The sequence below is a fragment of the Neovison vison genome, chromosome 8 (assembly GCF_020171115.1).
Source record: "Neovison vison isolate M4711 chromosome 8, ASM_NN_V1, whole genome shotgun sequence".
NCBI classification, from domain to species: domain Eukaryota; kingdom Metazoa; phylum Chordata; class Mammalia; order Carnivora; family Mustelidae; genus Neogale; species Neogale vison.
This window is the reverse complement of record NC_058098.1, coordinates 44331148-44353393: the sequence shown is the minus strand read 5'-3', so window position 1 is coordinate 44353393 and position 22246 is coordinate 44331148. Positions and strand designations below refer to the sequence as shown.

At 43.3% G+C, this 22246-nt stretch overlaps 1 protein-coding gene across 1 annotated transcript in view; it reads right to left on the bottom strand.

The window, feature by feature from the left end:
* SLC24A3 (solute carrier family 24 member 3) overlaps positions 1–22246 on the bottom strand; it is a 500344-nt gene that overhangs the window by 149749 nt on the left and 328349 nt on the right. Inside the window, exon 4 of the mRNA XM_044263528.1 lies at positions 1379–1453. Within this exon, the coding sequence (XP_044119463.1) occupies positions 1379–1453 (75 nt within the window). The remainder of the gene's footprint in view (positions 1–1378; positions 1454–22246) is intronic.

Here is a 22246-nt window from a genome sequence, read left to right as displayed (position 1 = left end):
TCCTCCCCAAGGGGGTGTGCTCACAGGTGCTACGGATTTCCCCTATGGAGCAGAATACCTCCAGACAAGACTACATCATGTCTAGAGTAGGGTCATAAATTGACTATAAAAAAAAGTTGTGTGGGAAAGAGAGGAGTTTGTTTTGCATAATGAATAGAACACCAAGTGGTGGCATTTCCAAGATCACAAATGATCCCAGTTATGGGTGCCTCAGCACCTCCTCTGCTGCCCTATAAGGTGACCCTGTGCTCAGGTGACATTGCTTGGGACAAAAGGCTCCCACATGTGCCCACTATCCATCTCAGAGGCCACCTCATTGTTCTCCTTCTCCTTCCACCCAATAAAGGAACCTCCTCCTGAGGCCCCTCCAGGACTCCTGAGGCCCGATTCTCTTCTATCCATCCATCCACCCATCCATTCATTTTTAAAGTGCAAAAACCAAGCAGATTTCCAGGATGTAGAAGAAACTGTTTAAGTGAGTGATCTCTGAGTGAGGTTTGTAGACCAAGAGCTCCAGCATTATCTGGACACTTCACAGCAATGCAACTTGGGTCCTCTGCTGCCCCCCAATGACTCAGACAATCGGGGGTTGGGTGAAGGGGAGGGAAAGGGAAGGATGACCAAGTCTGAGAACGACATGAGGAACATGAGTCCCAGATGGGAGGCGTGTCTGGGAGAGAGGCTTTCGGAAAACAGGATTCTGAATTAAAAATAAAATAAAGTGGAAAGCTTCCAGATAAAGGAAACTACATTTCGAAACAGATGGAGATGAAAGAGGCGAGAGAATGAAAGTGTTCTAAATACTCTGAATATTTTCTGATGAAAGGGCTGTCATTTGGTCTTCAACCTGGCATTCCTGGGCTGAGTGAGAACAGAGTCTCTTTCCTGTTCTCTGTGGTCAGTTCTTTAATCATCTTCCTTCTTGGGCCTCTGCTTAGAGCATTTCTGCACGTGTACAGAGGGGCAGGGTGGTGGAGGTGTGTGGCTGAAGACCTCCTGCTCTGTGAGGACCCCACGAGGGAGGTCACAGATGCAGAAGGAAACAAAGGTGGGGAAGATGAGGAACACAAAGGGAGAAAGCAGGATTTAAAAGAGGAAAAGAGAACAGGGAAGTAGGACACAAAGAGCATCACGAATTGCTGAATGGAGCAGGGAGAGCTGGCCATAGGGGTGAAAGCCCAACTATGGGTCGGTACCCTGACATTCTAAAGGGACCAATGGAGCTTTTGTGCTAATTTTGATGGTCACTCAGAAGGATGCTGATGGCCGGTGCTCCCGTCCAGGTGTCATGGAGGGCTCCCCAAGTCCTCAATGAAGGGGACTGGGGCAGTATAGTTGCATCACCTGCCCAGACATGCTGAGAATATAAGGCACGTACCTCACAAATCTTTTCCAAGGAGGGGACAAAGAAGTCGTCACACACAATGGCCAGCGCGTAGAACATGTACATGGCCTGGAAGAGAAGAAAGAAGGTGTTGAAGTCAGAGCCAAGGCAGAGCCATAGGGTGAGGGCCTGTCTACCCTCTGCTTCAATAACACCCTCCAACATCATGGATGCAACATGGTAAAGTACAAAGACTGCATTGCCTGGGAGGCCCTCTGCGATCTCACCCGTCATCTCTGACCTCACCATCTACCACTCTCCCCTTGTCCACCAAACAGACTATGGATGCCTGCCTCAGGGACTTTGCACCTACTGTTCCCTCTGCTCAAATCATGCTTCCCTCAGATGACCTTGGCTTACTCCATCAGGTCCTTCGAGTCCCTGGTTCAATGTCAACTTAAGCAAGAGTCCTTGGACTCCCCTCCCTCCCATTTCTCTCTACTCACCTTATCCTGACTTGTTTTCCTTGACATATTAATTTGTACGTTCTCCATCTTCCTCACTAGAAGTCCAAAAGGAGGTGAACTTTATCTATCTTATTTATCCCCAGGTAAGGGCACAGTGCGTATTAGGTGCTCAAAAAATATGTACGCAAAAAAGGAATAAATTAACAAACACTTCAACTGAGGCTGTTCACTGTGCTGTTCCCTGCAGGACAGACTCTACAATCTTTCTTCTTGTCAGCTCTGACTAGGAAAAACCCTGAAGCCTACGCTTTGGCCATAACTTACCTCTCTACCTGTTTAACTCAGGTTTCTTCTCTAATTAGTAAAATCTTATTTGGATTCCATTGTTGGTTGACCAGCTAGCATCTGTCTTCCACTCCATCCCAATGGGACCCCAGTTTCATCCCAATATCCACCATATCCCCTGGGAAGGTGACCCCATCCTTTCCTCCAGGAGTAGATACCGACTGGGCAATAGGGTACAGTGTTTCCCACTGATGGCTGGTGGTTCAAGGGTGGACACATGATCTGGACTGGTCCAATGACATGGCAGGAAATGTCTTAGAGTTCTTGCCAGTGGGTGCCATTTCCCAACCTCCAGCACTGGTTACAGACAAGGAAGCTAGGAGTCCTGACTGCTCCTAGCAGCCATGTTGAGGGAAATGGGATATAAGATGAAGCTGACTCTGAGTAACTTAACGGCATCACCAAGCCATTGAGCATATCAGGCTGGAGCATGCCTGCCTCTGGATTTCATAACAGGGCATTCAGCAGACCAGTCTGATTTGGAGTTTTCCTGTTACTTGACACCAAAAACATCAAATGGGTATAGCGGCTCATTCCTTAAGTTCAGCATCCTCTGCAGTGACATCGCTTTCATGTTTTCAACTCTCAACATCTTTTCCTTTTGAGAACTGCTCCTTAGTCACACACTCTCAGCCTCTCTCTGCACAGGGTGCAGGCACAAGACCCAGGCTAGCTGCCAGGACATCCCATTCTGTGTTATACAGTGGTGGTGGGCAAAAGGTCTGCAAGGGGCCAAGGAGAGATTGACAGAGAAACTGGGAGAGAGGCTCTCTCCTTATGAGATATAAATACCACTCAAGTCTGGAGCTGCTGGAGGCAGCTGGTGTAGAGAGAGCTTGCCCAAGAATGCAGTTCATGTAGTAAGAAGACCATCAAAGAGATGTGACAGACAGACATATCCACACACAGATACATACATATAGACATACACATTCAAAAAGACAGACAGATACACACACACACACACACACACACACACACAGGTGCTCAATGACACCTCATGAACTCTGGACCCAGCTCAGTCTGAAACCAAAGTCAACCTTCCAGTTTCATGAGCCGATAATAGGCCTTTTACACTTAAGATGACTTGAATGGAATTTCTGTCACTCACAGGTGTCCTTCATGAAGCCTTCTGTAGCAAACCAAGCATGAAATTATCTTTCTGGCCTCTGCCTCTTGGTTGTTGCACTAATGTAGCCATCCCTCCCCTATTCTATGAACCCGTTTTCCTTTTCACACCTATGTGCTTGGGCTCTCTGACCAGACTGTAAGATTCTAAAATGCATCTTACCACCCGATTCTATAGAAATATCAGATGAGTGCACAAAAAACATATGCAGTGGGGATATTCTTTCCAAAATGCTGACTATAATAAATTATCAAAACCTAACAAAATATACAATAGGGGATTGGTTATCTAAACTGTGGTTCGTCACTCAATGAAATCCTGCTAAAAGAGATTATTTTGGTTCATAGTTAACAACAAGAAAAGGCATTTACAATACATTGCTAATTGAAAAATATTATAAAACAGTGTGTACTTATCTTTTTGGGTATTATCTATTGTATAAACACATAAGTACAGGGGGTAGGTGCAGGAGGGGGGTAGGAGCGGAGGAGTAGGAAACCTAAATATCAGGTCCCAAGAGTTCAGCTAGATAGTTATCAAACCATTCTGAACACCTACAAACCCAACAGGAGATCAAAGAGAAGAAGAGCAGCAATTCTAGGAACAGAAAAGCAACCACTTTCCAGAAGATAGGACATGCAGAGAAGTGAATCTGAGGCAATATTCGGGAAGAGAGAACGCAGAGGGAAGGGCTGGCTCCTGGCAAGTGGTAAGGCAGGGGAGCATAAAATCAGAACTTTTGGAAGTCTGCTCCACTGAGGGACATCACCCCAGAGACTAAGCAGAGGGTGGAGCTCTTGTGGGGACAGTGTGTCTCAGGACCCATGGGGTCACAGAAAGACCAGGGATGTCTGAGTGTGGCAAAGCTCCCGGGTATCAGAGCGGGGAAGCTGCTGGCAGAGACAGAGTGAAGCATTGGGCTCTCAATGCAGGGTTACCTTCAACCATGATCTGGGGCATCGCTGGGCCACTGCTCTTTGAGCAGGGACCCCACAAGGGGCAGATCCGGGGAGACTCCTTCCTCCTCTGGAAGGAGTAGTGTGGGAGAATGTGGCAGGAATCTGCTGGGTTTGAAGACTCCAAATGGGACATGCACCAGAGATAAAAACGCTTGGTCACAGGCTGGATGAGCTTGGAGTGTGGCCGGAGACCAGGGAGATGGGAGGGATTTACTACTTTTCTCTGAGGGTGCACTGAGGAGCGAGCCCCCAAGCCCTCAGCTACTATGGGCCAGAGATTGGGAGGCCATCAACTTCATTCCCGTCCTACAAAGCTCTATGGAAGGCGTTTAGGGAATAAAAGCTCCAAGATGAACCCGAGCAGATCACTTAGCCTGGCTCCTGGCAAGGGCAGTGCAATTCTGCCTGGGGCAAAGACATTTGAGAATCACTGCAACAGGCCCTTCCCCCAGAAGATCAGTAAGAACATCCAGCAAAGTTCACCAATCAGTGAAAACTGCAGAACTCCAGAGGTAGGGGAAAGCAACACCTAGAATTCATGGTTTTTCTCCATGATCATTAGTCTTTCAAAGTTAAATTTAGAAATTCTTTTTCTTATTCTATTTCTTTAAATTTTTATTTTTTTTAAATTTCTTTTCAGTGTTCCAGAATTCATAATCAAGATTAGAGCAGAGATCAATGAGATAGAAACTAGAGATACAATAGAATGCATCACTGAAACCAGAAACTGGTTTTTTGAAAGAATCAATAAGATTGATAAACCACTGGCCAAACTAATCCAAAAGAAAAGAGAGAGGACCCATATTAATAAAATTATGAATGAAAAGGGAGAGTTCATGACTAACACCAAGGAAATAGAAATAATCATCAGAAATCATTATCAACAATTATATGCCAATAAGTTAAGCAACCTAGATTAAATGGATGCATTCCTGGAAACCTATAAACTTCCAAAACTGAATCAGGAAGAAATTGACAACCTGAATAGATCAATATCTAGTAATGAGATTGAAGCAGTGATCAAAAACATCCCAAAAAACAATAGCCCAGGACCTGACAGATTCCCTGGGGAATTCTACCAAACATTCAAAGAAGAAATAATACCTATTTTCCTGAAGCTGTTTCAAAAAATTCAAGCAGAAGGAAAACTTCCAGACTCTTTTAATGAAGCCAGCATTACCCTGATCCCCAAACCAGGCAAAGAACCCACCAAAAAGGAGAATTTCAGACCAATATCCTTGATGAATACGGATGTTAAGATTCTTAACAAGATCCTAGCTAATAAGATCCAACGGTACATTAGAAAGATTATCCACTATGGCAAGGGGGGATTTATCCATGGAATGCAGGGGTGGTTCGGCATTCACAAATCAATCAATGTGATAGAACAAATCAATAAGAGAAGAGAGAAGAACCACATGGTCCTCTCAATTGATGTAGAAAAAGCATTTGACCAGATACAGCATCTGTTCCTGATTAAAATGATTCAAAGTATAGGGATAGAAGGAACATTCCTCAACTTCATAAAATCCATCTATGAAAAACCCACAGCAAATATCATCCTCAATGGGAAAAAGCTCACAGCCTTCCTGTTGAGATCATGAACACTACAAGGATGCCCACTCTCACCACTCTTGTTCAACATAGTACTAATCCTAGCAACAGCAATCAGACAACAAAGAGAAATAAAAGGTGTTCGAATTGGCAATGAAGAAGTCAAATTCTCTCTTCACAGATGACATGATTCTTTATATGGAAAGCCCAAAAGACTCCACTGCCAAACTACTAGATCTCATACAGCAATTCAGTAATGTGGTAGGATACAAATTCAATGTACAGAAATAAGTTGCTTTCTTATACATTAACAATGAAAATACAGAAAGGGAAATTAGAGAATCAATTCCATTTACTATAGCACCAAGAACCATAAGATACCTGGGAATAAACCTAACCAAAGAGGTAAAGGATCTGTACTTGAGGAACTACAGAACACTAATGAAATAAACTGAAGACACAAAAAGATGGAAGAGCATTCCATGCTCATGGATCAGAAGAATAAACATTGTTAAAATGTCTATACTGCCTAGAGCAATCTATACTTTCAATGCAATTCTGATCAAAATTCCACTGGCATTTTTCAAAGAGCTGGAACAAACAATCCTGAAATTTGCATGGAAACAGAAGAGAGCCTGAATTGCTAAGGAAATGTTGAAAAAGAAAAACAAAACTGAAGGCATCATGTTGCCTGATTTCAAGCTTTACTGCAAAGCTATGATCACCAAGAGAGCATGGTACTGGCATAAAAACAGGCACATAGACCAGTGCAACAAAGTAGAGAGCCCAGATATGGACCCTCAACTTTATGGTCAACTAATCTTCAACAAAGCAGGAAAAAAATATACAGTGGAAGAAAGACGGTCTCTTCAATAAATGGTGCTGGGAAAACTGGACAGCTATGTATAGAAGAATGAAACTCAACCATTCTCTTACACCATACACAAAGATAAACTCAAAATGGATAAAAGACCTCAAAGTGAGGCAGGAATCCATCAGAATCCTAGAGGAGAACATAGGCAGTAGCCTCTTTGACATCGGCCAAAGTAACTTCTTTCAAGATATGTCTCCAAAGGCAAAGGAAACAAAAGCAAAAATGAATTTTTCTTATTCTGTTTTTAAAAAATTTTCCTCTTTCCTATTTTAACTATTTTACCTTATAAATACCTTTTAAAAAATCTTTAATTTTCATTGCTCTAGTCATACTTTATCTCTTCATTGTATTTAACCTTATTTTTTGTAACATACAGGTTTTTATTTTCTTTAAAATTTTGGGATACAATTTCTTCTAATAGATCAAAATATACCCTAAACCTAGCACATGGCTTTGTTCTAGTCTCCAGCCTGATCACATTCTTTCCTCTTTTTTTCTTTTTTCAATCAACTTCTTATCTTATCAATTCCTCTTTCAGAATCTTTTTTTTTCTTTTAAAGGTTTATTTATATATTTTTATTTATTTATTATTAATTATTTTTATTGACATATAATGTATTATTTGCCCCAGGGGTACAGGTCTGTGAATCATCAGGCTTACACACTTCACAGCACTCACCAACCATATCACATACCCTCCCCAATGTTACAGTCTTTTTAAATTTACATCTTCACAGTCAAATGCCATTCCTTCATTGTTTTTACCCTTATTTTTGTATATATATAAATTTTAAAAAAGATTTTATTTGTTTGTCAGAGAGAGTGAGCACAGGCAGACAGAGTGGCAGGCAGAGACTGAGGGAGAAGCAGGCTCCCTGCTGAGCAAGAAGCCCAATGTGGGACTCGATCCCAGGATGCTGGGATCATGAACTGAGCCAATCTTTCTTTCTTTAAAATTTTTGGGAGGCAGTTTCTTCTAACAGACCAAAAAACACCCAAAATCAAGTGTGTGGCTCTCTATATATAACATATTATATATTACATATATATTATATTATTTTCCCATTTTCCCCTTTCTTCTCCCCCCGATTTCAGGGCCTTTCTAATTTGGTTAGTATATATTTTTCTGGGGTTGTTGCTACCCTTTTAGTATTTTGTTCTCATTCATTTATTCTTTTTTTTTTTTAAGAAATTTTTTAAAAAAATTTTAAATTTTCAATTTTTTATAAACATGTAATATATTTTTATCCCCAGGGGCACAGGTCTGTGAATCGCCAGGATTACACACTTCATAGCACTCACCATAGCACATACCCTCCCCAATGTCCATAACCCCACCCCCCTTCTCCCAACCCCCCTCCCCCCAGCAACCCTCAGTTTGTTTTGTGAGATTAAGAGTCACTTATAGTTTGTCTCCCTCCCAATCCCATTTTGTTTCATTTATTCTTCTCCTACCCCCTTAACCCCCCATCATTCATCTATTCTTATCTGCATAAAATGACAAGGTGGAAAAACTCACCAAAAAAACAAAACAAAACAAAAAAAAAACAAGAGGCAGTACCAAGGGCTAGGGACCTAAAGATATCTTTGGGACACAGCAAAGGTGGTCCTGAGAGGAAAGTGTATAGCAATACAAGCCTTTCTCAAGAAACAAGAAAGGTCTCAAGTACACAACATAACCCTACAGCTGAAGGAGCTGGAGAAAGAACAGCAAAGAAAGTATAAACCCAGCAAGAGAAGAGAAATAATAAAGATCAGAGCAGATATCAGTGAGGTGGAAAACAAAAAACAGTAGAACAAATCAACAGAACTGGTTCTGTGAAAGAATTAATAAGATTGATAATCCCCTGGCCAAACTTATCAAAAAGAAAAGAGAAAGACCCAAGTTAACAAAATCATGAATGAAAGAGAAGAGATCACAACCAACACCAAAGAAGTACAAAAATTATAAGAACATATTACAAGCAACTATATGCCAGCAAATTTGACAATCTGGGTGCATTCCTAGACACATATAAACTACCAAAACTGCATCAGAAAGAAATAGAAAACCTGAACAGAACCATAACCAGTATGGAGGTTGAAGCAGTCATCAAAAATCTCCTAACAAACAAGAGCCCAGGGCCAGATGGCTTCCCAGGGGAATTCCACCAAACATTTAAAAAAGAATTAATATCTATTCTCCTGAAACTGTTCCAAAAAATAGAAAGGGAAGAAAAACTTCCAAACTCATTTTATGAGGTCTGCGTTACCTTGATCCAAAAACCACACAAAGACCCCAACATAAAGGAGAATTACAGACCAATATCCTTGATGAACATGCATGCAAAAATTCTCACCAAAATACGAGCTAATAGGATCCAACACGACATTAAAGGGATTATTCATCACAACCAAGTGGGATTTATTCCTGGGCTGCGAGGTTGGTTCAATATCTGCAAATCAACCAACATGATATATACATTAATGAAAGGAAGAACAAGAACCATATAATACTCTTAATAGATGCTGAAAAAGCATTTGACAAAGGACAGCATCCTTTCTTGACCAAAACCCTTCAAAGTGTAGGGATAGAGAGTACATCCCTCAATATGATCAATGCCATCTATGAAAAACCCACAGCAAATACCATTCTCCATGGGGAAAAACTGAGAGCTTTTCCCCTAAGGTCAGGAACATGGCAGGGATCTCCATTATCACCATTGCTATTCAACATAGTACTGGAAGTCCTAGCCTCAGCAATCAGACAACAAAAAGAAATAAACATCATCTGAATTGGCAAAGAAGAAGTCAATCTCTCACTCCTTGCAGATGATATGATATGTGGTAAACCCAAAAGACTCCACTCCAAAACTGCGAGAACTCACACAGAAATTCAGCAAAGTGTCAGGATATAAAATCAATGCACAGAAATCAGTTGCATTTCTATACGCCAACAGCAAGATGAAAGAGAAATTGAGGAGTTGATCCCATTTACAATTGCACCCAAAAGTATAAGATACCTAGGAGTAAACCTAACCAAAGAGGCAAAAGAATCTGTACTCAGAAAACTATAAAGTACTCAGGAAAGAAATTGAGGAAGACAGAAAGAAATGGAAAACATTTCATGCTCATGGATTGAAAGAACAAATATTGTGAAAATGTCTATGTTACCTAAAGCAATCTACACATTTAATGCAATCCCCATCAAAATACCATAAATTTTTTCAAGGAAATGGAACAAAAAATCCTAAAATTTATGGAACCAGAAAAGACCTCCAATAGCTAGAGGAATGTTGAAAAAAAAAAATAAATTGGTGGCATCACAATTCCAGACTTCAAGCTCTATTACAAAGCTATAATCATCAAGACAGTATGGTACTGGCACAAAAACAGACACATAGATCAATGGAACAGAATAGAGAGCTCAGAAATGTACCCTCAACTTTATGGTCAACTAATCTTCGACAAAGCAGGAAAGAATGTCCAATGGAAAAAAGACAGTCTCTTCAACAAATGGTGTTGGGAAAATTGGACAGTCACAGGCAGAAGAATGAAACTGGACTATTTCCTAACACTACACACACAAATAGACTCAAAATGGATGAAAGAGCTTAATGTGAAACAGGAATCCATCAAAATCCTTGAGGAGAACACAGGCAGCAACCTCTTTGACCTCAGCCACAGCAACTTCTTCCTAGAAACACTGCCAAAGGCAAGGGAAGCAAGGGCAAAAATGAATTATTGGGACTTTACCAAGATCAAAAGCTTTTGCACAGCAAAGGAAACAGTCAACAAAACCAAAAGACAACTGACAGAATGGGAGAAGATATTCACAAATGGTGTATCAGATAAAGGGCTAGTATCCAAAATCTATAAAGAACTTATCAAACTCAACACCCAAAGAATAATCCAATCAAGAAATAGGCAGAAGACATGAACAGACATTTCTGCAAAGAAGACATCCAGATGGCCAACAGACACAGGAAAAGAGCTCAGTATCACTCGGCATCAGAGAAGTACAAATCAAAACCACAGTAAGATACCACCTCACACCAGTCAAAATGGCTAAAACTAACAAGTCAGGAAACAACAAATGTTGGCAAGGATGCGGAGAAAGGGGAACCCTCCTATACTGTTGGTGGGAATGCAAGCTGGTGCAGCCACTCTGGAAAACAGAATGGAGGTTCCTCAAAAAGTTGAAAATAGAGCTACTGTACGACCCAGCAATTGCACTACTGGGTATTTACCCCAATGATACAAATGTAGTGATCCAAAGTGGCACTTGCACCTGAATGTTTATAGCAACAATGTCCAGAATAGCCAAACTATGGAAAAAACCTAAATGCCCATCAACAGATGAATGGATAAAGAAGGTGTCACACACACACACACACACACACACACACACACAAATAGAATACTATGCAGCCATCAAAACCCCCAAGAAATCTTGTCATTTGTAATGATGTGGATGGAACTAGAGGGTGTTATGCTGAGTGAAATAAGTCAATCAGAGAAAGATAATTATCATATGATCTCTCTGGTATGAGGAATTTGAGAGGCAGGCAGAGGGTTGTGGGGGGTAGGAAGGGAAAAAGATGAAACAAGATGAGATCGGGAGGGAGATAAACCATAAGAAAAACCATAAAGCCATAAACCATGAAACAAACTGAGGGTTCCTGAGGGGTGGAGGGGGAGGGACAGGGTGGCTTGGTGATGGACATTGGGGAGGGTATGTGCTATGGTGAGTGCTGTGAAATGTATAAGCCTGATGATCCACAGACCTGTACCTCTGGGGTAAATAATACATTATATGTTAATAAAAATCACATAAATATATACATACTCACATAAGTATATTTGCATATAAGAGTTTGTAAGGCCATAAATCAAAATAGGTTCTCTCCCTGTTGGCGTGACCTTTGTTTTTATGATTCCTATCTATATTTTCTGTTTGTCCACCTTGAGTTTGTATTTCTTATGTGAATTTTGTAGATGGAGGAGACGTTAGGGCAAGGATTCCATCTTATATGTTTTTAATCTCCAAGGACCCTGTGATGTCTGGCATGCAGAGAAGCCTTAAAAATAACTTTAATTGATCGGTCTATTCACAATCTACACAAAATTATTTGTGGATTTCTGGGGGAAGAAAATGTCAATTAAAAAAATTAATGCTATATTTACAGCTTGTGGATGAGTGAGAAAATATACTCCCAAGTTGTAATGGACTCAGCGCCCCCCCTTTTACTGTATGACTTGGCTGAATCCAAAGCTATGTGGACTTTATCATTATCTTGAAAGGGCAGCCAGATGCAGTAACTGGAATACAGAATTGCACATTTTTGAATTAAGCAAGATCTAAATAAGCTGTCTAAAGCTGCCACACTCAACTCACTGAAATAGCCAAGTCTATAAATCATCTCTTTAAGAATATATTCCAATATGTTGTGAAGCAAGAAGCTCCATCTAACATATTGCAAATCAACACTTTGATTGATGGGTTGAGACATGAAGAGGTCTCCCAGGTTCTCTGTGCTTTCAAGGGTGTTGACTATCACATTAACTTCCCTGAACAGGGGAGTGTGAGATGGGGATGCCCATCCTGGATCAGATGCCCCTCTAGCCACCAGGTGATGGGGCTCCTTTCCAGCCATAGAGCACTTACTGTCCTACCACTCTGCTTACAAGAAATTCTGTTCCAATTCCTGCCGCGTTACCCATTGGAAATCAGGTTCCCACTGGAAAAACAAATAAAACAGAACAAAGTATTGATGGGGGAAGGTGCTGTGCAGGTAGAGGAGTAGGAAGGAAAAGAAAATCAGTACCTTCTGCTCGATTTTGCTATGCACCTAAAAATGCTCTAAAAAAGGGTCTACTACTAGTACTAAGAAATTTAAAAAAAAACTAAATAGAACAAAGGAACAAAACAAATATACAAAGTCAGTCTTGAAGATACAACCTCGAAGAACCTACAATTTTGAAGAAAGCCTGATGATATAGATAGTACCATCGATACCACTGGCCTGAATATTTTAGAGTTAGGCCCTTTTCCATCAAGCTGGCCATTCCTCTATTGCCAAAGGATATAATGATTGGTGATAATGATGAATAACAATACTGTTAACATTTGCTACTATTTGTTGGGTCAGGAATGGAGGTACATTCCAGATACTTTATGAGGACTGTCCAAGTCATTTCTTTAACCCCTGGGGGAGGCAGGGAGTTACTGGCCCCATTTCCCAGATGCCTCTGAGAGTACGGTACCTTGTCCAAGGACACATGGATGGCAAATGGCAGGCCTTGGATGTGACCCCAAGACTCTCTGAGTCGTCCCACCGAGGCCAGCTGCCTCCCCCAACAGAGGCCATTCCGGAACTGCTACCCAATCGACACCTTCTATTTTCAGTTGTCCTACAAATAAGCTGATCTCTCCAACTACACAAAGGGAGGGATGGTTTTGGAATCCCAGTCATCCACATCTGGGAGCTGCTGGTCGGAGTCACTGATGTTCTTTCTTATCTTCTTTTTTTTTTTTTTTACAAGCTTAATTTTGATTACCTACTCATATACAAATACGTCACTTACATAAATGTATCAATGTGATCAGCACAAGCAGGAGTAAACCTTAGTCACCTCTTTATTTGTAGCAGCTTCCTGTTTTCCCCTATAAATAAAAGGACTATCAACACTGCTGCAATGAACTTCTTTAAACATACATCCTTTTGCACTTTTAGGATAAACTTCCAGATGCTGGAACTGCTGGGTGATGTTCTTTTTTAATATTATTATTTTTACAAGGTGCCCTAAAAAATACAAGACAGACTTAAACTCTCAAAAATGTTTGAGGTGAGCCAGTGCCCCAGGGTGGCAGATGTGTGGCCGTGTCCCCTGGAATTCGAGCCTGTGGGCTGGCTGTAACAACCAGAACAACCACACGTGGGTTGCTTTCCGGAAATCATGAGCGGGGTGTGTGTGCAGAATGAGAGGAGAGGAGGGGTCCATTTCAGGTTCAACTCCAAGCTCAGGGTCACAGGGCTCCTCACTTCCCTGGGAACTCATCAGGGCCCTTGCTGTGGGCATTACACTATGTGCTACCTGGACTGTGAGCCCTGTTTCAGGGTCAGGTACCTGGCTTCTCTCCTCTTGAAGAGGCCAGCAGCTGTGCTCTTCCCATGTTCATACCCCATCTCAGGGCAGGCTTGCACAGAGTTGAAGGTCCTGTGAAATGAAATGAATGCGTCCAAGCAGGGCCGTGCCCACAGAATACGGTGCCACCTTTGGAAGCCATCAAGGGAAATGCCTGTATAGCACTGACTAGCACAGCAGCTGTAGAAGGAGAGGCAGCCTGGAGCCTTGGAGGAACCCCAGGATGGGATCAAGGACCTCACATCAAATCCCACACTGTGACCTTGAGTGACTCTCCTTGCCTCACTTAGCCTTCAACACGAGACCAATCACACCATGTTCTCAAGTTAATGTTCGAGGCTACTGTGGGGAGTATGTGGAAGCAGAAGAGCAAAGGGGACTGGGTGTGGCCAGACACCTCCCACAGCAATAATAATGCTGTGAGAACGTGCCCCAGGTAGGCTGCTGGAGGACAAGAGACAACGGAGCACAGCCAAATTGCCTTCATCCCAGCTGAGGCTGTCAGAGATCGGTTGACAAGCAGCTAACCCCCAGATGTGGGTCACCTGATCCCCAAAGTTCAGCTGAACCCCAAAGACCCACAAGCTAAATAAATATTTACTGTTGTATGTCACTGAGGTTTTGGGCTCATTTGCTATATGGCATTATTATGGTATCAGGCAACAGATACAGAGATGATGATACAGCCAGAATGAGAACAATAATGACATGTAACTTCCAAGTTCTAACTGACCATATACTCAGATTTTCTAGTCTCCCTAGAACTAGCCATGATCATAGGATGCAGTTTGGGCCAATGAGAATAAGGGACAGATGCGACTAAAGTGACTTTTTTTCTAGCTTTGCACTTGAACGTAATGTCTGGAGTGGCAGCAGCCGTCACATGACCATGAGACAACAAGCAAGAGATACACACCAAAGTGCAAGGGATGGCGGAGCCCTAAGGATGCCATTCACTAGCTTCTCAAATGCCAGAAACCATCTTCCTCTGTACCTTCTAGGTGAGAAAATGAAAAATGAACCCCCATTTGCTTCAGTGCCCGTTAGTCAGGTTTCCACACCTGCAGTCGTGTGCCTCCGTATCTGATTTTTTAAAAGATTTTATTTATTTATTTGTTTATTTGAGAGAGAGCACAAGCAGTGGGGGTGGGGAGGTGGTGTGGGGAGCAGAGGGAGAGGGACAAGCGGACTCCATGCTGAGAGCCCAACCCGACCTGGGACTTGAACTCATGACCCTGAGTTCAGGACCTGAGCCAAAATCAAGAGGTGGACGCTTAACCTCCTGAGACTTCCGGGTGCCCCTCCCTATCTGATTCTGGACATATACAGTTCATTCTGCTAGACGAGGCTAGTGAAGGGAGGCCAGAGAAGGCTTCACAGAGGATGTGGCCACTGAACTGGGATTTTGGAAGATAAATACCATCTCATCAAGTGGTTTCACAGGTTGATTGGGACTAATAAAACTAGAGAAACTTTGGCCATAGTGGTTAAACTGGAAAGCACCTAAAGTAACAGGAAATTATCGTGGCCTGGGGCTTAATGGAGGTGAACAGGCTCTAGCTGAAATGTCAATATACATAAGAGCTTCTGAATTGTGAGGGCAAATGTCTCTGAACAGTGCAACATTAACCCCGCTGTTTTATGTGGCATCCACAGTCAGCGGTTTTCACAGACAATTTCCTTTTACCACATCATCTGCACTCATGTCACTCTGTCTTTAATTTCAGTGAAGGTGGTGCTGGACAAGCAATTCCTAGGGAAGATCTATAGAACTCTGGCCTTGGTGGAAATGGTTCTAAATCTCCCAGGGAATATGGTCTGAATACTAAACAAAAAAAGATTTCTTCTCCCCTTCTTTTTTTTTTTTTTTCATAGTTTCAAGTGATAATATAAGATTAAACTTGGGGGGGGGACGGTATTTCTTTTAAAATAATTTCCCCCCATTACAGGTTTGGTCTCTAATGGTCCCACAATGCCATGGTGGGACTGGTATACACAATCACTTTCGGGTTCTGCTACCATGACAGACAACAGTCTCCTGGAAACACTCACCCTGTCTGGGGACTAGAGAAAGAAACTCTCAGCTTCACAGTCAGACTAGGGTTCTGCAGGATTTGGGATTTGGGGGAGGGGAGTTGCAGGGAAGAGGAATGTAGCAGATAACTATGTGGGCCCCTGGTCCTACCATATTCTTCAGGCTTTATTAATTTAGAGTGTCTTTTGAAGGCCATAATTCTGGCTTGATTTGCTTGAAGACCTTTCATTTAACCTTACACAAAGCAATCCAGAAGTGCTAGGGCATAACTGCCCCCTGGGAGCCCCCCAACATGACCAATGGGAGTTGGTGTATCAGTATCCCAGGTCCCTTGCCCTCTGGGTGGAGTAACCATCACTATCTCGCTGGGTTTCCCAGATGCCAAAGCTTCAGGTGCCCACGCTCTTGCAAGCTCGACCACCCAATCTTTAATGATCAGTCTCCCTCCCCCTTCTCTGTCCCACTTCCTACTGCACTACTGATGTTTCTCTCCACCCCCAGAGAGCCACTTGCATTCCAGCCCTTGTCTCAGTGTCTGCTTCTGGGAGAGCCCAAATTAAAACAAGAAGGAAGGGAGTTAAAGAAGACCATGGAGAGAATGAAATGCAGTTTGCAATCCACTCTTAGAAACACGAGTTTTCCGAAAATCCAGCGGGACTAGTGTAAGGGCATGTAATTCAAAGACATCCATCTCAGACAAACATATTGTCAGCTACACAACTAGATAAGGAGCCGGGCTGCCCCACCATCAAGTTCCCTTTTAGAAAGCCCTGGCTGACCTAGGTGACTGAACGTGTGAGTGACCCTGCTTCTCCCTTCCCGTGCCCTAATTCCCACTCTTCTGTTTTAAATTCACCAATAAAGAGTAAGCCTATGAAACCCCAGGCATCCCAACCTTGACCCCAGTGAAGACAGAGCCCCAGGTCTGCACTCCCTCACTCTGCCCCCTCCCCCATTGTGTGGCTCTGCTATACTCTGTGCCCTCCAGAGCCTATAAGTAATAAACCTTAGTTTTGTAGAGTTCCCTGATGGTTGTTGCTGAGGGAGGCTTTGCATTCATAATAAGAGCCACAAAGGGCAATTCAGTCATAACACTGGCTTCTGTCAGGGAGATGTCTGTGAGGGCTCGCCACAGGTAGCAGTGGCCCAGAGACATGCCCCAGGAACCCCTAGAAGACAGCATCAGTATCTGTAGGTTGAGGCCAACACAAAACAGGGTCTCCATCCCTCAGTCCCACCGCCACAGTTGTTTTGTCAGCTGGCTCTGTGAAGGTCTTTGAAACCACTGTCAACTGAAAGGGCTTCTCTTGAAGGAACTCAAATGCTAAAGGAAAAGAGTATGCTAATGTACTTGTTCCATTAGCATAACTCCTATAATTATGTTACTTGAAAGGGTTGTTATGATGCCATATAAGGCTCAGAACTGATCAGCGTTCTTGGAGGTCACCACATTGGAGTGACTACTTGGGGGCCTTGGGAATGAGATATTTGCCATCTCAGGAGAAATATTTTGGTGGGAGAAGAACAATTATTTCCCCTTGTGTTCTCTTCTCTTTCTGTCTCTCTCTTATCCCAGAAGCCTCTCCCCTGGTGCTGCTCTGAGATATTCGTTCCTAAGTCCCTGAGGAAGTCATTTCTTTCTTTTGGTTGTCAGGTTCTCACAAAAGTGGAGGGTGATAACTGCCATTTCCCTTCCATATTCATTAAAGGAAAGTTCAGGGGCAGGTTTATGTAGCTGGGTTGATGGCCATGTGGGTCTTACAGGAAGATCACTGGTGCCAGGCACACACATTCTCTGTTGATCTGAACAATGGTACAGGATGGGGCACTGGATTTACCAGCCTCACAGGCAGGAATCAAACTCAGTAACTTGGCTCAGGTCACACAGCTAGTGGGTGGTGAAGGCAGGACTTAAATGGAGGGCACCTGCCTCCTGAGTCCATGCTCCTAATCACTACTCCACACAGCCTCTCAGGAAGAGATGCTTCTTTATGTAAGGCACTGTCCGTTATTTAAGGAATACCTACTCCTCTAACCTGTGCCAGGCCTCAAATTCCCTTCTGTGGAGACCTCCTATGAGACACGGGCTCTTAAGCAGGGGTCCCTGAACCCCCTACCCTACCAGGAAGGACTCAGAACTTAGGAGTTTGTTTATGTGGGTGGGAACAAATTGGATCTCTGTTTTCACTAGCCTTTGAGCGGAATTCAGCATTTCCTTCCACTAAGAATATAGGCAATAAGCCACAGTAGTACTGGCCAGACCTGGGAATATGTCCCCAGGGGGAATCATAGACCTTTCATATCACATGACCAGCACTGCTGGGACCACATGCTTATTTGTCACTACTTCAAAAATAGCTATGAGATATGACGTCAGTTCTTGTATTTGACACATTAACAAAGAATCATGCAGGTTTCTAGATCGTTGTGTGCTTTAAAGTGTACTGGGGTCATCTGGGAAATGCAGACAAAATGAGGGCCCCACAGCCCTACCTCCAGAAGATCTAGTTAGCAGGTCTGGGTGGGGACCCATGGATCTGCATTTCTAATCAGCACCAGATAGTTCTGATATAGGTGGTCCAGGAGTTCCCTGGTCCATTTCTGCAGGCCCCCAGTGGGATCCCTTGAGAGAGAGTTAAGTTCACAATAGTGGGGAGACTTGGTGCCTCTGTCAGAGACTGTGTAGGAAAGAGAAGGTCACTCAAAAGGGCTTAACCAGAGAGAATTCTTTTTAACTGCAGAGAGTTTTTTTTTTTATTGTTAGTTTTTTTTCCCCCAATTTATTTATTTTCAGAAAAACAGTATTCATTATTCATTATTTTTTCACCACACCCAGTGCTCCATGCAAGCTGTGCCCTCTATAATACCCACCACCTGGTACCCCAACCTCCCACCCCCCCACCACTTCAAACCCCTCAGATTGTTTTTCAGAGTCCATAGTCTCTCATGGTTCATCTCCCCTTCCAATTTACCCAAAAGCACATACCCTCCCCAATGTCCATAACCCTACCCCCCTTCTCCCAACCCCCATCCCCCCAGCAACCCACAGTTTGTTTCGTGAGATTAAGAGTCACTTATGGTTTGTCTCCCTCCCTATCCCATCTTGTTTCATGGATTCTTCTCCAGAGAGTTTGATGAAGGGCTAACTTACAGTGGTATAGGCAGGGCTAAGGGACAGAGAATGGACGGGACAGAGAAAGCAAAGCACCCAGCACCTAGCAACACAGGAAGCTGTTCCCTGGAAGTGGCCTGAAGGTGCAAGAGGAGGGGACAGGGTTCCCACAGTCTGGTGAGTGGGGATGTGCTGCTCCGCAGGCAGGTTCTCACAAAGGGTGGAGGGAAGCAGCTGCTGACAGAGCCTAGAAACCAGGAGTGAGAAGGAAAGAAATACTCTGACCTCTCACTCTCGTCCCTTCCCAGAGGCATGGAAGCCTGGCAGAAAAGGTCCTTACCTTCTGGGGTCCAGAGTGGGGCAGAGAAGAGTTGACAATGAAAGTGGGGGTGGAGACAGAGAAAAATTCCGTAGGAAAACTGGGGAGAGATGTGAAAAAGAAAGGGGAACAACAGTGGGGGAGGGGGGACACAGGAGAAGGAGATGGAAAGGACATAAACAGGTTCTTAGCGCCAGCCACAATTCATAAAGACATTAGCCCTTCATGACTTCCTTCCCTTCACTGGGGATTTACGAACACTCACAATAAAAACAGATACAATAAGAGTGGTAAACACAAATAAGTGTAAAATATCAAAACAGACGAAAAATAAAAACACAAGTAGGAAGCTGTGATCGAGAAGAAACACACATATAGCACCATGCACACTGCACCCCACAGGGACCTCAGAAATCCTGGCGGGGGAGCCCTGGGGGACAAGCACATTCTGGCTGGCTGGGTCTGAACCCCCACGGGGGCTCCCTGACACACCCATTTTTGGGGTCATGGGCTGAACTGCTTCCTGGGGTTTGTGGACCACTCCCATCTCTAAATAAGCATTTTTTTTCTTTTCGTCAGATAAGACAGAAGAGAGCAAACCCAGTTGGCGGGGCGGGGGAGGGGGTAGGGTGAGATGGGCCAAGTTCTCAGAGAAGGGCCAAGTTCTCTGAGAATGCATGGAGCATTCTCTTTCTCCATCTCTCTCCATCGATATTTAATACCTATTACATATATTTGATTTTTTAAAATTTAACTTGTTTATCGGGGCGCCTGGGTGGCTCAGTGGGATAAAATTTAACTTGTTTATGGTGGAAGATATACACAATACAATGTTTACCCCTTTAACCATTTTCCAGCATGCAGTTCGAAGCCATTACGTGCATTCGCATTCAGATCCAGATCGTTATACAACTATCCCCACCACCCATTTTTAAGAACTTTTTCATCTGCCCAAACTGAAACTCTGTACCTGTTAAACACTAACTCCTCATTTCCCTCCTTCTCAGGCCCTGGCAACTAGCATTTAACCCTCTGTCTCCATGAATTTGACTCTTATAGGTACCTCATCTAAGTGGAATCATACAGTTTTTGTCCTTTTGTGACTGACCTATTTTTCTTACCATAATAATGTCCCCAAGGCTCCTCCACACTGTAGCATGTGTCAGAATTTCTTTCCTTAAAAGCTGAATTAATATTCCATTGTATGTATATATCACAATTTCTCCATCTGTTCATCTATGTATGGACATTTGGATTACTTCCACTTTCTGGCTATGATGAACACAGATGTACAATGATCTGTTCAAGTCCCAGCTTTCAATGTTTTTGGGTAAATAACCAGTAGTGGAATTCCTGGATCATGTGGTGATTCTGTGTTTAATTTTCTGAGGAAACTTTATTCTATTTTCCACAGTAGCTGCACCATAGTACGTTCTCACCAATAGTGCATGAAGAGGGTACCCATTTCTTCACATGCTCGCCAACAGTTGCTGTTTTCTGGGTTTTGTTTTATTTTGTTTTTTGACAGTAGCCATCTGAATGCATACGAGGTAATGGGATCATGACACAGTATGGGGTTTTGTGAATAACTTCACTTATGGCAAAAAAGTAAATAAAATCTCCCTGAAGCCCTGCTGCCAGGAGAGGAGACAAGCCTGAGTAGAAGAGGAAAAATATTTCCTTGCTCCCTTGCAGCCTTTTTCCCAAACACACATACAACTCCATAAAGTCCATTAATTCTTTCCAAAGGAAGATCCTTGTTTGCATAATCAGGAATGATAATTTTCCTACATCTATATGGGCTTCCTTTTCAAAGTCTTACCCAAAGTCTTACACAAGAACAAGCGCAGAATCAGGGCAGAGAGGAAATAAGGACTATGAAGGAAGGGGCGGACTCAGTGAGTTATGGAGTTCAGGCACCTTGGTGTTGTCACCAGCTGCTGCCTGACACCATGGCCTCAATTGCCTGCAGGGGTCACAAGGTATAAGAATAAGAAAGTGGATGAGGCGGGGTCTGTGGCTTACTGGACAGTGGAGGCCCATCTCAGGTGGGCAGCCTGTGCTCTGTCCTAGCCAACATTGCATGAGAATATGTGTTCAGTGTGGCCAGAGCTACTGAGTTTTGAAGAGGGAAGCTGCAAATCTGGAATTCAGGTAAAACCTTCTGATTCTGAGTAATGGAAACCAATGTAGCCACTTTGATTCACCCCTGACTCTCTCCTTTGCTGATTCTGTTCCAGGCACACTGGCTTCCTGGCTATTGCATGAATAAAACTGGGCAGCGGTTGTACCTCAGGGCCCTTGCACTGGCTGGCCCATTCTCTTACCAGGCATCCACATGACTCCCTCCTTCACTTCTTTCATTTTAACTAAAGTATCACCCTCTTCGAAACTACCCTCACCCTGCGACATGCCTCTCCTGCACCTCCCCTCCTCACTGTCCAAACCCTGCTCCACTATTTTTTTCTACCATATGGATTAGCTTCTAGCATAGTAAACAATTTACTTATTATGTTTATTTTACTGTCTGCCTCCTTCCTTAGAATATAAGCTCCATGAGGACAGGGGGCTCTTCCTGTCTCATCCTCTGACATACTCTAAGTACCTAGAACAGGGCCAGAACACAGTACATGCTCAGTAAGTACTGAATGAATGAATGATTGAATTCAACAATTGTAAAGCACTGAGCCAAATGAAACCTGTCAGTAGTCAGCATGATGATCTCAGGTCAGGTCCAACAGCCCATTTCTTTGATCAGCAATATAAGGCCCTGGGCAGTTAAATAACTTTTCTGTAGTCATCCTACCTGGCTTGTTCTGAAACTCCTATCCCTAGACCATTGGGCCAGGGCTCTTCCCACGATAACAGGCAGCATCTTTCCACTTGCCTTCCAGTTTATTCCAGGAGATAGGTACTAACTACCTGGTGCTGAAAGCCTGAACCCATGTGTGAACTTCAAGAGCCCCAGACCCAGGTGTCCCACACCTCAGACCTAGAGTC